The sequence below is a fragment of the Mytilus trossulus genome, chromosome 11 (assembly GCF_036588685.1).
Source record: "Mytilus trossulus isolate FHL-02 chromosome 11, PNRI_Mtr1.1.1.hap1, whole genome shotgun sequence".
Classification (NCBI taxonomy): Eukaryota; Metazoa; Mollusca; class Bivalvia; order Mytilida; family Mytilidae; genus Mytilus; species Mytilus trossulus.
This window is the reverse complement of record NC_086383.1, coordinates 28,827,339-28,843,351: the sequence shown is the minus strand read 5'-3', so window position 1 is coordinate 28,843,351 and position 16,013 is coordinate 28,827,339. Positions and strand designations below refer to the sequence as shown.

The 16,013-nt window shown below is 32.9% G+C and overlaps 1 protein-coding gene across 1 annotated transcript; it reads right to left on the bottom strand.

Annotated features, from left to right (window-relative positions):
• Positions 1-11,190: 11,190 nt before the first annotated feature.
• Positions 11,191-15,592, bottom strand: LOC134689924 (fucolectin-1-like). Its single transcript, XM_063549890.1, has 4 exons — positions 15,577-15,592; positions 14,628-14,843; positions 12,500-12,766; positions 11,191-11,426 (listed from the first exon to the last, which is right to left on the bottom strand). Exons 1-4 carry the CDS (start codon positions 15,590-15,592, stop codon positions 11,191-11,193), a joined length of 735 nt encoding a protein of 244 aa, XP_063405960.1.
• Positions 15,593-16,013: the final 421 nt, after the last annotated feature.

The window sequence follows — 16,013 nt, the reverse complement described above, 5'->3', positions numbered from 1 at the left end:
GGGTAAAACCATTCAAACAGGAAAACCAAAGGTCTAATCTATATAAACAAAACGAGAAACACGTATATATTACATAAACAAACGACAACTATTGTACATCAGATTCCTGACTTAGGACAGGTGCAAACATTTGCAGCGGGATTAAACGTTTTAATGGATCCAACCCTTCTCCCTTTTTCTGAAGCAATAGCATTACATCACAACATAGACAAACACACGATAAAATATCAATTGGCAGACTTAACTCAATCAAAAAATGTATGATTACACAATGAACGAATAAATTTGATCTGCGATATCTGAATACAAATGCACAGTTAATAAAATATTAGAGACTAACATCCATGACCAACAAGCTAACAAACAAATTCAAACAAAGCCATTGCAGGACATCACTGAGAAATATTTAACCAATCAAAATTCACTTTAGAAAAAAAGACGGTTTTAAAAAAATAATTATAATCTTGAAGTTTATACAAATGTAGTAAGAATAAGTGATATATGCGCTTTTACAAATACTGAATCATAAGTGTGTAATATATTTCTTCTATAAATTTTAGTACATTTTGATTATTTATTAAATAATGAATGAGAAAGACATGTCTTCCTGTGTATACTATTTACTGGCCTCTCTAAATAGGACCAAGGATTCTTAATCAAATGAAACGATATAGTTTTCTTGACTAAGTTGACCTCTCCCAATAGGACTGAGGATTCTTAATCAAATGAAAGGATATAGTTTCCATGACTTAGTGGACCTCTCCAAATAGGACTAAGGAGTTTTAATCAAACTCAAATATATAGCTTCCTTGAATTAATGGACCTCTCTTCCAAGGACTGAGGATTCTTAATCAAATGAAAGGATATAGTTGTCTTGACTAAGGAGACCTCTCCAAATAGGACTGAGGAGATTTTATCAAAATCAAATATATAGCTTCTTTGAATTAATGGACATCTCTTCAAAGTACTGAGGATTCTTAATCAAATGAAAGGATATAGTTTTCTTGACTAAGGAGACCACTCCAAATAGGACTGAGGAGTTTTTGTCAAAATCAAATATATAGCTTCCTTGAATTAATGGACCTCTCTTCAAAGTAATGAGGATTCTTAATCAAATGAAAGGATATAGTTTTCTTGACTGAGTGGACCTCTCCAAATAGGACTGAGGAGTTTTAATCAAAATCAAATATATAGCTTCCTTGTCTTCATGGACCTCTCCTCCTAGGATTGAGGATTCTTAATCAAATGAAAGGTTATAGTTTCTTTGACTAAGCGGAGTTTTTTTTTCTCTATGACGGCGGATTCTTAAACAAATGCAAGGATTTAGTTTCCTCCACTAAGCGGACCTCTCCCACTAGGACTGTGGAGTCTTAATCAAATGAAATGATACAGTTCAATTGACTAATTGGAACTCGCTCACAAGCACTAAGAAGTCCTAATTACTTCAAACGCGTAGGATGAAAAGATGAAGATTGAAGCTTTGTGTATTCTAAAAGATTAAAGTAAAAGTCGTCTCTTCTGAAGAATTATTATGATGCAATTAGAAACCCGTGCACCATATATAATCGAATGAATTGCAACATTACCGAACGAAAAGTGTCACCTTTTTTCATTATCATTATGAGGAACACGTTTGTACATGGTTTGACTTTTGTTGCTCAATTTCTATGGCATGTGAAGTGTTTTGTAATTGGCCGTTTTAGAATTAAAGGAATATGAACATTTTAAACGCTTTTCTTCAAAAGGGAAAATACTGTACGTGGAATGTTCATTGTTCAGGACAATTGTTACCAATAACGACGTATCGGTGCCCACTGTTCGGTTTATCACCCAAAATGAAATTTTATACTTAAAAAGACGAAATGATGTGGGTTTTTTTCTGATTGATTTGTGATTTTTTCTGTTACTTTTTGCTCTATAGTATCTTTGTTTCCTTTTTTTTGGTCCCTTATATATAAAATTATTGAGCCAACTGCATTACATGTCTGTTTTAGTTCAAACGATTATTTTTTCAATAAAAATCCTGCACGCAAAGAAATGGTAGAAAAATATCACTTCATTTTAATAGACCATTCAACAACGTGCACTTTGTGTAGTATTTGTAGTTGTATTCATCTGATGATTTACGCTTTTTCAACTGATTTTTGTGGTATGTTCTTATTTTGTACTGTTACACCACTGTCCAAAGTAAGAGGGTTGAATGGGATCCCGTTTATATATTTAACTCTGCAACATTCTGTATGATTGTGTGTGTTACAAGTGAGAAGCCTAAAATTTTAGTGGTTGTCGTGTGTTAATGTGTTACATATTTGTTTTTGTTCATTTTTTGAACATCCATTAGACTGTTATTTTTTTTTCTTTTAAATGATTATCATTATCTAATCGGCGCATAAAATAGCTGACTGTGCGGTATGGTCGTTGCTCATTGTTGAAGGCCGTAGGGTGACATATAGTTGTTGATTTTAATTACATCTAGTCTCTTGTGGATACACTACTGGACGAAATAACATCTGTCCATACCAGTAACAGTCGTTATAAGACTAATATTGTTTGTTAAAGTTGTAACAGTTGTAAAATGTCACTGTTGCAGTTATTTTGTGACTGTTACAACTTTTAATGTGTTTGTCATCAACATAAATCGACTGCGTCAACGCTTGAAATAGCTGTTACAGACATTTAAGGACTGAAAAACGTTGTAACAGTCTAAAATAAACTGTTTAAACTCCGAAAATGTTGTCACATCTCTAATACGACTGTTCCAACCTTTTGAAAGTTCTTTTATATATCTAACCTAGAAAAAGGTAAAAAAAAATTCTGAAACCTGATAATACCGATCTTTGGTATTTTTTATTTGCTTAAGCTGGGGTCACACATTCACGATTTTTACTACCGTTCTTGACAGGATCATTCACGATTGAAATTTATTAAAAGTCTGATCAAGATCCTGTGAATCGTGGATGGAAATTCAAACTTAAATTAAAATTTGTAAAAAAAAATAATTTGATCACGACAACAATCAGATAGTGTTCAGGAAGCACCAATATTCAACCGTTTCTAATCGAATAAGTCCCGATAATCCCGTTCTGAATCCGCTTCTAATCCGATTTGTATTTTTTGCCAGGTAAAATTCGACCGAGTCTGTCACGACTGCGTCCCGACTCTACCGAATGTAATCCGACTGAGATCAGACAGTGACCAGACAGTGAACCGACGCTGACGGAAGTTATTTGTTCGAAAACTGTCGGCATGTTCGGGATGATCAGGTACTGTCGGAACGTTATCCTATCACGGTCCGCTCTATCGCATTGCAAACGGCTTTGTCTGGTCTCAGTCGTATTGTATTCTGTAGTTGTCGGGACTCTGACGTGGGTATCATTGACGAATTTCGTATTAATAACGGGACTGTTTCGGAACGGTTTCGGCAAAAAACGGTTCGCAATCGACAAGATCTGGATGCAATCTGGACTCAATCGGCAGAAAAACATCTATGAAAAATTACTCCGGATCATTCCCGTTCCCCAGGACACCGTCCAGAATACACAAGACATTGTTCGGAATTCGATCCGATACAGCAGAATCTGTCACGACATAGCCACGATTGTCATCCGATAAGACAAAATCGGCTGTGTTGGCCCGAATGTTACGGGACGCACCTAACTGTCGGGATTCTTTGCCGAACTATTCGGACCCTTCCCGATCCGTAGGAATCTGTAACTAACTAAAACGAATGCGTTCAGACAATGATAGGACATTCCAGATATTTGAGGATACTTTTTCACTTTTCATATCGTATTGCTGTCTGATCTCAAACGGGAGCAATAATCGGCAATGTGTGAACCCCGCATTATACCAAAATATTATGGACTGCTGATGTTATTTTGTTAATAAAAAGGTCAAGTACTATGCTTGTTTTTACAATAACACAAGTCATTGTATTGCTCAATTTGTACAGATATGTGTAGACAAGTCTAAAGTTATCCCCAATTTCACCTAAGAAAGCATTGAGTTTTAAGACAAAATTTTAGGTCAATGGTTACCATAGCAACCAAACATAACCAGAAAAAAAATGTTCTTAATATAATCATATTTGAAGCATATATTGAGTATAGAATCCCACATCTTACTAAGCAACATCAAACATTTTGTTTAATTTGTAGACCAGTACAAAATCTTTGTTTCAATGTGAAAGTCTTTTCATGAAAACAAGAATATATAAGATTTAATAATTTGAGATGAGTTTAAACAGTTTTTAAAGATATTTAACAGTTAATGGAATAAAAGAGACGTGACTTGTACCACATATAGACATTGTGCGGAATAAAATGTATAATCCAGGCAATTACGAATTAATATGATGTACACATGTAGGGGTTGGAATAAATGTGTCCTCTGCATGGGTACAAACCTATGGTGGATTAGAAACGACTTATCAAGGCAAAAAGGGGGTGTATAAATCATTTTTGGAGTTATTAACGAGGCATTTAACCATGAAAGTTAGAGGTCAATTAATTGGACCTTGAGATCAACGGTAAATGATATCGAAATTGAGAATAGAAATGGAGAACGTATCAAAGAGACATCAACCCGACCAAAGAAAAAACAACAGCAGAAGGTCACCAACGGGTCTTCAATGTAGCGAGAAATTCCCGCACCCGGAGGCGTCCTTCAGCTGGCCCCTAAACAAATATGTACTAGTTCAGTGATGATGAACGCCATATGAATTTCCAAATTGTACACAAGAAACTAAAATTTAAAAAAATACAAGACTAACAAAGACTAGAGGCTCCTGATTTGGGACAGGCGCTAAAATGCGGCGGGGTTTAACATGTTTACGAGATCTCAACCCTCCCCTATACCTCGAGCCAATGTTGAAAAGTAAACGCATAACAATACGTACATTTAAAATTCAATTCAAGACAAGTTCGAGTCTGATGTCAGAAGATGTAACCAAAGAAAATAAACAAAATTAGACTTATGATATCTGAGTCATTGCTATACACTGTATGCCAAATATCACAAGTCAATGTATAAAAACTAAATAAGTGTAGACCGGGACAAGTGTGTATGAGAATAAAATTCCAAAAAAGAAGAAAAAAAATAATATGTTTAACATAATTAATCCATTCATTTCATTTGAAGCCAGGGAAAATTGACAAAGACAAGTGAAAACTGTGTACATAATAAACTGTTTTCTTTCACAATGAAATGGACTATGGTTTGCATGGTTTTACAGTAGTAATTTTGAGGCCCTTTATAGCTTGTTGTTTGGTGTGAGCCAAGGCCCCGTGTTAAAGGCCGTACATTGATCTATAATGCTTTACTTGTATAAATTGTTATTTGGATGGAGAGTTGTATCATTGGCACTCACATCACATCTTCCTATAACTATGGAACATTTTTGTTATCTGTAATTATGATGTGAATACTGGCAATGACGGAAAATGGTTTCACTTTCCTGTCAGTGTCAAATGATTTGTGAAATATCATGTAAAATGCATGTATGTGATTAATTTGCATTTTGTATTTTTTCGTTTTGTTTTTGTGTTTTTGTTATTTGTTTATCAAAATGAACTACAGTTTTAAATGGACCTGAAAGATACTAATAAGAGTATACTAGTATAAGTTCGGGTTAGGGTGAAGGTTGTCGCCTGTTTAAACGTTTACACATGCTGCGTTTGTTTGCAACTAGTAAGGAACCTGTTCCGTGGTTGTTGTGGTTCATACGTGTTCATCGTTTTTAGTTATTTTTCATATAAAGATTAAACCGTTGTTTTTCTGTTTGAATTGCTACATGAGCCACTTGTGTGTCCTTGATAGCTTGTAGGTTGGTGTAAGCCAAAGCTCTGTGTTGAAGGTCGTACTTTGACCTATAATTGTTTACTTTTTACATGTTGTGTCCTGATAGGAGAGTAGTATCATTGGCACTCATACCACATCTTCTTATTTCTATAAATGTTGCAAAAGTTATTTCTTTTGGGTGGATGTGTATGTTTAAGCGCGGATTCATATAAGATGGATTCTTACAGTTTGCAACCTTTTATTCATTCATTGTACAATTTTATAAATATAATAAATGAATTAAAACGCCTGATATCGTGGGTTCTGACACCGGCCTGGTCAAACTTAAGACTTAAAAATTGGTATTTGCTGATTTCCGTCAATCAATTGGCATTAAGGGGTAAGAACAAAAACTAGTTGGATCGGAGTATCAAGTTAGGGTAATATGTCTTCCAACGGACTGTTACCTTTTAAGCTATAGCACACTAAAAAATAATGAAACAAACAACCCATTCAGCAACATGATGTCTAAAAGTGAGCACTTTGTGTAAACATGAATTATTATTGAAATTATGAATTAACTGTTAACAGAACTTTATATTGTTTGCAAAAACTACGGATAATATATTCAGGAATAAATAACCTTTAGTCACAAAAAAAAAAGGAATTTTGAGCCATTTATGGTCCTTTGACATTTTTTTTTTCGACCGTCACTGGTGAGTCTTTTGTACGCGAAACACACGTCTTACAAGCAAGATATTCTAACTATGATGCGTTTTTATTCCTTTCATATTCAATACTTGTTTTATTTTCTTCGACGTGTAAATATCTGATTAAAAAATAAAAGAAGCTTTTATTCTTTTGAATATGTTTAAATTCATAATACATGAAGTGCTGTTATTTTAGAAGATATATGATTGATTGGATGTTGTTTTCTGACCGTCCAGTGACAAATACTTTATGCATGCAAATTTTAACAAAAGATATGAAGAGAATGATTTGCAAACAAGAAATACGAAGTAGCACCAAGTTGTCGTCAAGACAGAACAACGGGAAGGCGAGTGACAATTACAAATAATAAGTCCAATAAATTCAACGCCATGACCAAAAGAAATAACTCAAGATACATAATTTAGATCATAAAAGTGTTGGATAGTTTTGTTTAATTTTGATTATTGTTACACTTACACAATTAACTAATTAAAATGGTCACATGGTGTCTTGTTATGTGAGGGGGAGGACAGGGGGTACCCTTCTCCCTTCTCCCACCCCTCATCTCCTTTCTCCTACCAGGCCTCTTCTCCTTTCTCCTACCCCTCTTCTCCTTATCTTATTTTTTTTAATTTACCGCAAAAAAGAGATATTTTATTTTTTCATATTTTATTTGTTTCTCCAACTTTTCTCTTCTCCCAGCCTTCCTCTCCTTTCTCGTACCCCCTTTCTCCTTTCTCCTACCACTTTCTCCCTGTCTCCCTTACCCCTGTCCTCTCCCTCTTATGTGATATGAATTACAGTGTTTGTTACTTTTCACAGTTCTGTAGGTTATTTTCGCCATCTGTATTTTTATTAAATGATTGTCTGAAATGTTAACTTGGCATGCCATACTTTGTAGAAATGCGGACGTGAAAGAAAGCACTTTTCACAAAAGTGTCAACAGAGATTAAAACATTCCAGGGCGACGATTTCGTCAATTATGAAACAAAATACGTATATATGCAGTTTTTGAGTATGAACCAGTTATTATATTCATTCACAATTACGTTCCCAGTATTTCTCTGAAGTTTATCACAGTTCCGTTTATTTTTGGGTCAAATTTCGACGGTCTGCTAAAATGTCACTTTAAATTCAAGAATAATGAGTAAAGGAATATCCTGTTTTCCTGTCTCAAATATATGTTTATTTTTCGTCCTAAAGAAACTAGCTATTATTATAGCGTAGCAGGAATACTTTTCCGTCGTTAGATCTAGTAAATACCGGAAATCATCTCCGGTCCGCAGTTCGGTTAAAAATTTCGATGATTCAATGAAAACAACGACGATTTTTTGTCACTTTTTTTAATTTTTAACTATGAGCGTACTTACGACCCACTAAAATATTTGAACTACATCAACATTAATGTTCAAGGAATGTCTGGTATAAATATGATCGTGGGTCGTAGGTACGCTTACAGTTTAAAATGCAGAAAAAGGTTTGGAAACTGCCATTTTTCTGCCCTTTTCGCGAATCTTGAGGTCTTTATAGCAACAGAGCATGAATACTATCAACGGAAGTTGAAAAAACTATTGATGTCAACAAAAATATAGGTTTTAAACTTTAAGAATAATGTATTATAATTAATGGCAAGTCACTTTTAATTTGGACGAAATTAGGGGGCCGTTCTCTAATGCTTATCGTACCTTGTCCTTTGGTGGTAATCTGACTATGGTTTCCAAGTCCCTATTGATTTATATGACGCTAACAGAGAATTGCTCTTAAACCAAGAGTTTTAAATAAAATTCTTGATATCGTCCGAATATTTTCCGACGCCATCACGAGTTGGTTGACCGTTATGGAATATCTAATTCAATGATGATAGCATATAAGCTTCTTGTGTCGTAAATATCATCCTTTCTGCTATATAGACTGTGCAGAACCGCATCGGACTTGTTACCAGGTTTGTTCTTACATGAGCAGCACGACGGATGTAACATGGGTAGCAGAATTCAATTACCCTTCCAAAGCACATCAGATCCCCCCTTGTACTTAGTGGGGCTCTTGTTGTTTACTCTTTATTTTGTTTGTTGTGTTTTGTGTACTTCCTCTGATATCTTTCGCCCCTTGTTTGCGCCTCCTTCTAAATAATGAGACAATGTAAATACTTTGATAAAACAGAAAACTTTGTGCTATTTTCAAATTTCATGACCGGTGTGAGAAAAATATTTCTCCTCACATGTGAAAGATCTGTTCTCGGCAATTGATTAGTCAAAATTTGGTTATGACGTCAACATGGTTTTTTTTTCTTCTGAATTTTCCTATTGTGACGTCATGGAAATACTCGACCTTGCTTGATGACGTCGCATATAAAGAACACAAGGTTCTAAAATTTTTTGAAAAAGAATGATAAAAATCATTAGAGAAACAGATTCCGACACTATAACTCGTGTATTACGATATTTTTCTACTCTTGACAGGTCAATCTTAATTATTTAAAAAGCTCGATAAGCCTCGCGCTTTAAGTAATACAATTTAACTGTCTAGAGTGGAGAAATATCGTAATACACTTGTTGCAGTGTTACAATCTATATTTATTTTAAATCAAAATTTGGTTATTTAATGATCTATAAATGATGTCATCATAGTATACGTATTAAATAACCATTTAGCCAGTTTATGAGAGAATGGATATATTCTTTCGATTTTTTATAATCTTTGAATATCATTATTATAAAAAGTTGCCACTTATGTGTTGTTGCGCTTCATAATTTTAGAAGATAAGTCGTGCGAAAAGCCGACGCAATATCACACTTTGCGCATTACAATTCTAGACTAAACGTTACTAAAAACAGGAAGTGTATGACATATCTGTTGTTCGCATGTTTTCAATTCATTACTACAGCACATGTATTACTCGGCAGACTAATCGTGAGGGAAATGTGTTTAAACGTTTAAGAGAAAGGTTCATAGGCGGACAAAGGGCCGCAACACATTTAAAAGGTGTAATACCACCAAAGTAAGTTGGAAAAAAATATTCCCTTGGATTTAACCGTTGTAGATAATTAATCCTACATTTTTTTGCAATAAAACCATTTCTGTGTCATAAACATATATCTTGGGTATTTCAAAACACCGTTATTTTTTATTTGGGATTTCTATAGAGAATTTTGTAATCTTGAGGTTACATGGTGACTAAACCTTGTACACAGATACATTAAGGGGAGAGATTTGATTGGTTAACTTCCAATGATGCTTATTTTCCTACATGGAATGAAAAGTTATGTGAATTTTTTCTATAGAATTGTACAGGATAAAACATTACTCATGCCAAGTATTTCTTTATTTCAAACAGGGATAAATTCTGCACAATTTTTTTAAAAGTGCAAATTTAACACAGACTAACAGGAGACAATCAATGGTGGTATTATACTTGAAAGAACGGATTTGTAAGACTTGGACAACAATTTCAATTAGATTGAAAACAAAATGAAATTTATATCTCATTTTATTAGAAAGTAATACATAAAAATAGTCAGAAAATAAGTGCCACAATATTGCAGTAAAATGGAAAGATAGGAGATAAGCATGACACAAGCAATAAGTTAATGAAAACATATCTATAAAGATGCTTACAAACTTTTCTGCATAATGAAAATATATTTTCTTTTTAAAACCCTTAACCATTCATTAAGGAAATTTGATTACAGAATACATTGTATACTCATGATTTCCTAGGTCAAGCATATTTACTAATAATAATTTCATGGTTAATAAAGCTAAATGTACTTTGTCCAAGTAAATGTGTTATTAGATACAAGATAACTCAGCAGAAATTTTAAGTAAAAACAAATATTGCGAGGGTGATTATTGTAATACTCAGAACTCGCATTTTATATCTGATACATATTTTTGTCTGCAGATGACTAATCTTGCATTTTTGTCATTTATCTAAAAAGGGAAAAAAATATAGTTGTTTGGTAGTTCATAAACAATAAATGATCATTACAACAAAGTAAGATGCTACCAACTTGAAAAATGACTAAAAAGACATTAACACAAAGGACATCATGACAAAGACCGTCTATGATAGATGAACCGACGTTTCCATGCCACCTTCCAAAATAAAAAAGAGAAATTGATTTTGAAACCTGGGCTTGCATTCATAAAAATTTCGAGTCTGTTTTCTGTACTTATACTCCAAAATCAACCATTCAAAATGCTAGTTTTCATGTTTGGAGCATGATTTTTGTGCTCCGAGCACTGAGCAAAGTTTTATGAATTCAACCCCTTATTGTGGTACATCAAATTTTTTTAACATTATAGTGACTACTAACTTTTATCTTTGTGCAAGTTGATTGTATTAGGTGCATAAAATTGTAAATTATCATTACAGTAAATAACTGTAGTAAAAGCATATGTTAATTATAATTTCTGATGCTTTTTAAAAGATGACAATATAACTCCTTAACTATTTAAAAACACAAAATATTCAGCAAATATAGGAAACGTAATCAGATCACCATAGAATTCTAATGATGAAAGGGAATGCATGACAAGGCTATTACATGTTACGAATATGAATAATTACAAAGACATCTAGGCATTTACAAGATAAAAATCACACCAATCGCCATTTCTAAAAAAAAAAAGCAAACACTTTGATAACCGACTATGCAATGCAAAAATCATCTTTTGAAGCTGTTACGATCATAGTTTTTTTTACAAAGATCCAAAAACATCCCAGTCCGGGTCCTGTATCATATTCGTCAAAGGGTTGCTTTCTCTTTCAGCTACATGCTGCTGACATTCTTGTGTTGCTTTGTTGTAGCTTGAAGCGTAACATTCGGGGCGTACTGAACACATGTAAACACATGCAATGATACTTCTTGCTGTCTCCACAAAGTCCTCTACAATTCTGTGTCCAGATGCTCCACACTTGTAAGACTCTCTACCACCTGTTGAAACAAGATAGACATAACTCGTGAAGCGTATAACACAATATATTAAACTGTGCCTAGAAACTACTTTTAAAGTATGTTCGCTGTTCTTGTTGGCTTTTATAATATAATTGGAATCATCTAAATTATTTGTTGCGCTAACCCAGAACTTTTCTAGTAATTATTGACTTTTATACAGTTTAAAGTGCCATTTTTGAAAACCTAATTATATCCCACCAATTTTTAATTGATTATATCTCAAAAACAATATTGAGGTTTTTTTTCTTTCTAACAGCCGTATATTGTAAAAGAAAACAACTCATACACAAATGTCATGTATTGTTTAGGAATTTGGAAAACAAAGTATTCACAATCATGGACATCCACTTATTTCTCAATATTTTTTGGCAATACTTAAGAATCAGACATTCTTTGAAAACATCTATTGTATTTTATATTTTAAGAAATAAAAAAAGAAGAACCAATTTGATAATTTGATCTTTGTCAAAACTATCTAATATTTGATATACGTCTCCTTTGATAAGTATGTCATAATATTGAGAATTATTGATATTCATTCAAAAAAAGAAATGTCGTATGCTTTATATCATATTCAGTTGATTATTTTATTGGTAGGATACACGATACGAAAATGAATTCGTTTTATTATTTTCACGGTTTCAACTCAGGGTAAATTTTGAAATGCACTATCAAAATACAAAAATAAAATGCATTAATGAGTACTTTTTCATACATCAGTTTGAAAAATGCACGGTTCTTTTTTTTGGCCCCGTTTGTGTGGATTGTTTTTGTAATTTATATGCCTTTCAAATTGTCACTAAAATGACAGATACATGCAAATATTGTTATCGAATGATGCCATTATTGGCGCTAAAAGGGCATAAACAATTATCTTCAAAAGTATATATAACAAAAAATATACCTTTGAATTGTCTTGCTATTTCAAATTTCATTTAAACAATCAAATGACAAAATTTGCACAAAGACACAAACATTTATAAAAATAAATACAAAACAATTACGACTAAAAAAGGAAAAATAAGATGTAAATAATGTTTTTTCTCGTATACCTATATATTCTGAAGGTAACTGTCTGCCGAAAATCTCAACCTCGCACAATGAAAGAGCCTCTGCCTTCTCTAACTGAATACGAACAAACTGTCCCACTGTATTTTGCTGACAGGTCGCATTAAGAAAGTCGACTTTCTCGTTTTGGTAAAAGCATTCAGAAATCTCTCCCTTGTAGAAGTCTGTCCAGTTACCAAATTGATAGGGTCCACATTTACGAGGCTTTACTGGCATAATTGCATCAATGCTAAATGATGAAAGTCTGTCAACTGAAATCATACATTTATCTTTGTAATGATATCGGTTATATTGTCTCATTATTGTTATTATACATGTTTAGGTTATTGAATATTGATATACTATTTTTTTTATACAAAATAGACACAGGATACAAAATACAGTGGTATATATTGCAATATAAATAAAAACATATTTGCTGAGTTTAAGAAACAGTTTTGAATGTTCTGTGCTGATTAAGTCAAATGGAAACAGTGGAAATGAAGCCATCGACATATTTCAAAAAGACATTAAAGATTCATTCTTAATTTATTTGATAATCTTTTATATTCAAGCGGATCGGAGATGAAGGTTTCTACAAAATATTTTAATCATTTTAAAGAGGTCTATCGTTTGCATGTCGGTAACTACTAGTAGTCTTTGTTAATTTGTGTATTTTTGACAATTTGTATGGTTTCTTTTGTTCTGACATTGGACTCGGACTTTTCTCAATCTTAGTATTACTGTCTGTATTGCTGCGTGTTTGTTTTTTTAACATTTTTACATTGGCTAGATCGATGAGTTAAAGGTTAAGATCTCAAAACACATATTTAACCCTATCGCATGTGCCAAATCAGGAGCCTCTGACCTTTGTTGGTCTTGTACGATTTATAGATTTTAGTTTATTTCTGTGGGGTTAAGTATGACCTCAATTATCATTAAACAAGTACAAACATTTCTTAGGCACTAGCTGCGGCAAACCTACGGATGTGGAAAAATCTCGATACCCATTTGCAGATTTCAGCTGTTTTCTGTTCTTTGGTTGGGATGTTGTCTCTTTGACACATTCCCCATTTATTTTACTTTCTAAACTAGAATATATTGATCGTTCCCCGATATTGACAGTAGAAAGGACTAACAACATATAACATTTATGTTGAAAAAATGAGTTTATTTCAACTTCCAAGATGGTCGACGACAATTTACACAGCATGAGTATAATGGTTACAATTATTGTTGATAAACATTCCGTATGAATTTCACAAATAATACATAATGGTTTTGATGTTTACATTTAAGGTACTGACGTTGTCTAACAGCTTAATTACATATTGTATTATTTGCCCATGACAATCAAAAACTTAAACACGAGATATGTTAAACTAAATTAAACTATGCATTTGAAAATGTGAAGATAGATTGGGAAATTAAGATGCACTAGCTTACTTTTTTGTTTTATTTTGTAATAATAAGTCTATTCTTTACCTTCAATTTTTCTACAGTAGAGGTGAATAATACGCAAGAAAATATTTTAATTTGGAATCGCGTATGATATTTTTGGATGAACAAAGTGTCGATAAACTAGAAATTGCAGTGATCTGAAACAAGCGCTTTCACTGGTGACTCTACAATGATTGGCATATTTCAAGCCATGTGTAGAGAAAACTAAAACTATAAATCAGAATAAGAGTAGCTACTACAAAAAACTACGAACTTACTATTGTGCAAAAAGATGTTTTTTGGAATATAACTATCTGTACAAACTTTTGGAATAACTTGTTTCAAATTTAAATATTGTTCTTCGAATTTCTTTTTTGTTTCTTGTATTTGCCTCCGTTTTTCGTAACAAATATGTCAATAAAATCAATACTAAATTATACCCAATACATACATGTAATATAATATTTCTCACAGAACGTAACCAAAAGTTAGTGTGCAATAAATTATAATATTGCACTAGTGCAATAAATCTTCAAAATTCATGACGTCATCAACATTAAAATCTTAGTTTTAACCAGTTATAGAACAAATATTGAACTCGCAAACTCGTGCAATATAAAATTCTACTCGGGACAATATTCCCCAATAATCATGCAATAACCCTATAGTATATCATTAATTAATGATACTTACTGCAACAATCGTTCCTTCCCCAAATAATTACACGAGATATGAGATATATTGCACCAAGATCGACAGACCACCAGCTGTTTGGTTCATTTTTTGTATGTGTACATTTAACACCAAACAGCAGATGTTGGTTAATAGTACCGTCCACTGCTAAGTAAGACAAATATAAAGCCTTGTCAGATGACTGGTTAGTCTGTTTACCTAAAGCAATGTTCTGACCTGTTAAAAAACATGTACATTTAAAGTGTGTGGAATGCTGAGTCATATAGATATATTAATTGTTTATGTATCACTGTCATGTTTTTTACAATTTGTTCGTTTTCATTCTGTATGACATATCATTTTGTTTCCAAAGATATTTTCCACTAGTACATGAAAGTAAGTCTGAAATGGTCATTTTGAACTTAACGTCAACTTTAAATTATAAAGCTAGTCGTCATGTGATGTTTTTCATTTTTTTCAGACATATCCACTGCTTCAAATTTAGTACTATTATAATGATTGATTGTCAGGAAATAAAGATGTGGTTTGTAGCTATTTAGATAATGCAGTATCGTGGTGTCTACATAGTTAGCACAGTTACCATAATCATAATTAAGTACACAAGACGCTTGTTTCGTCTACATAAGACTCATCAGTAACGATTAGAATGTTACAATAGCCAATAGACAATCTGAACGTAGAATAACCTTATATTGAGGGACTGAACCTTCTGAAAGGTACTGAGTTAACGACAGTATTAGAATTCCAAATTTATAAAACTTAAACAAATTAAACCAATTAAAGAAGATAAATCGTTTGTTTTCTACCTGGTACTTAGAATAGTTGTCTGATATATATATAAAATATGTATAAAACTTCCTTTTATACTTATTCCTTGGAATGCACAACGAAAATTTTATTTTTGCATCTGGATACACTACTTTATATGGCTATGCATGAAATACCATACGTATGTCCTCGCTCATGTTAATGTTTATGTACGTGTGACGCAAATTATTCCTACTTCGGTTTTTACCAATCCTTTGAATGAGTAACAATGCATTATGGACTACTAAATCTTTGCAATCAACCAAGAACACATATTATTTACTGAAAAACAACGCATTTGTATATGCTTTGCAGGAATAACAATTTCGCTCAGATTTTCATTGATAGAACAAAATTTATAGTATCGATTTTTGTCATATTTAAGTATTAGGGACTTTTTTCATGCCACTTACGGAAGTAGAGGGGCATTATGTTTTCTGGCATGTGCGTCCGTTCACCCGTCTGTTCATCTGTTCATCCGTTTGTTCGTTCGTTTGTCTGTCCTGCTTCAGGTTATTTATTTTTGTCAGGGCAGTTTTTTATGAAGTTGAAGTCCAATCAACCTGAAACTTAGTACAC

Excerpts from the sequence above, each read along its gene's own strand:
- LOC134689924 (XM_063549890.1), bottom strand. Across the intron at positions 12,767-14,627 it reads GGGAAGGAACGATTGTTGCA|TTGACAGACTTTCATCATTT; the intron begins GTAAGTATCATT and ends GTATGATTTCAG. Across the intron at positions 11,427-12,499 it reads GTTACCTTCAGAATATATAG|GTGGTAGAGAGTCTTACAAG; the intron begins GTATACGAGAAA and ends TTGTTTCAACAG.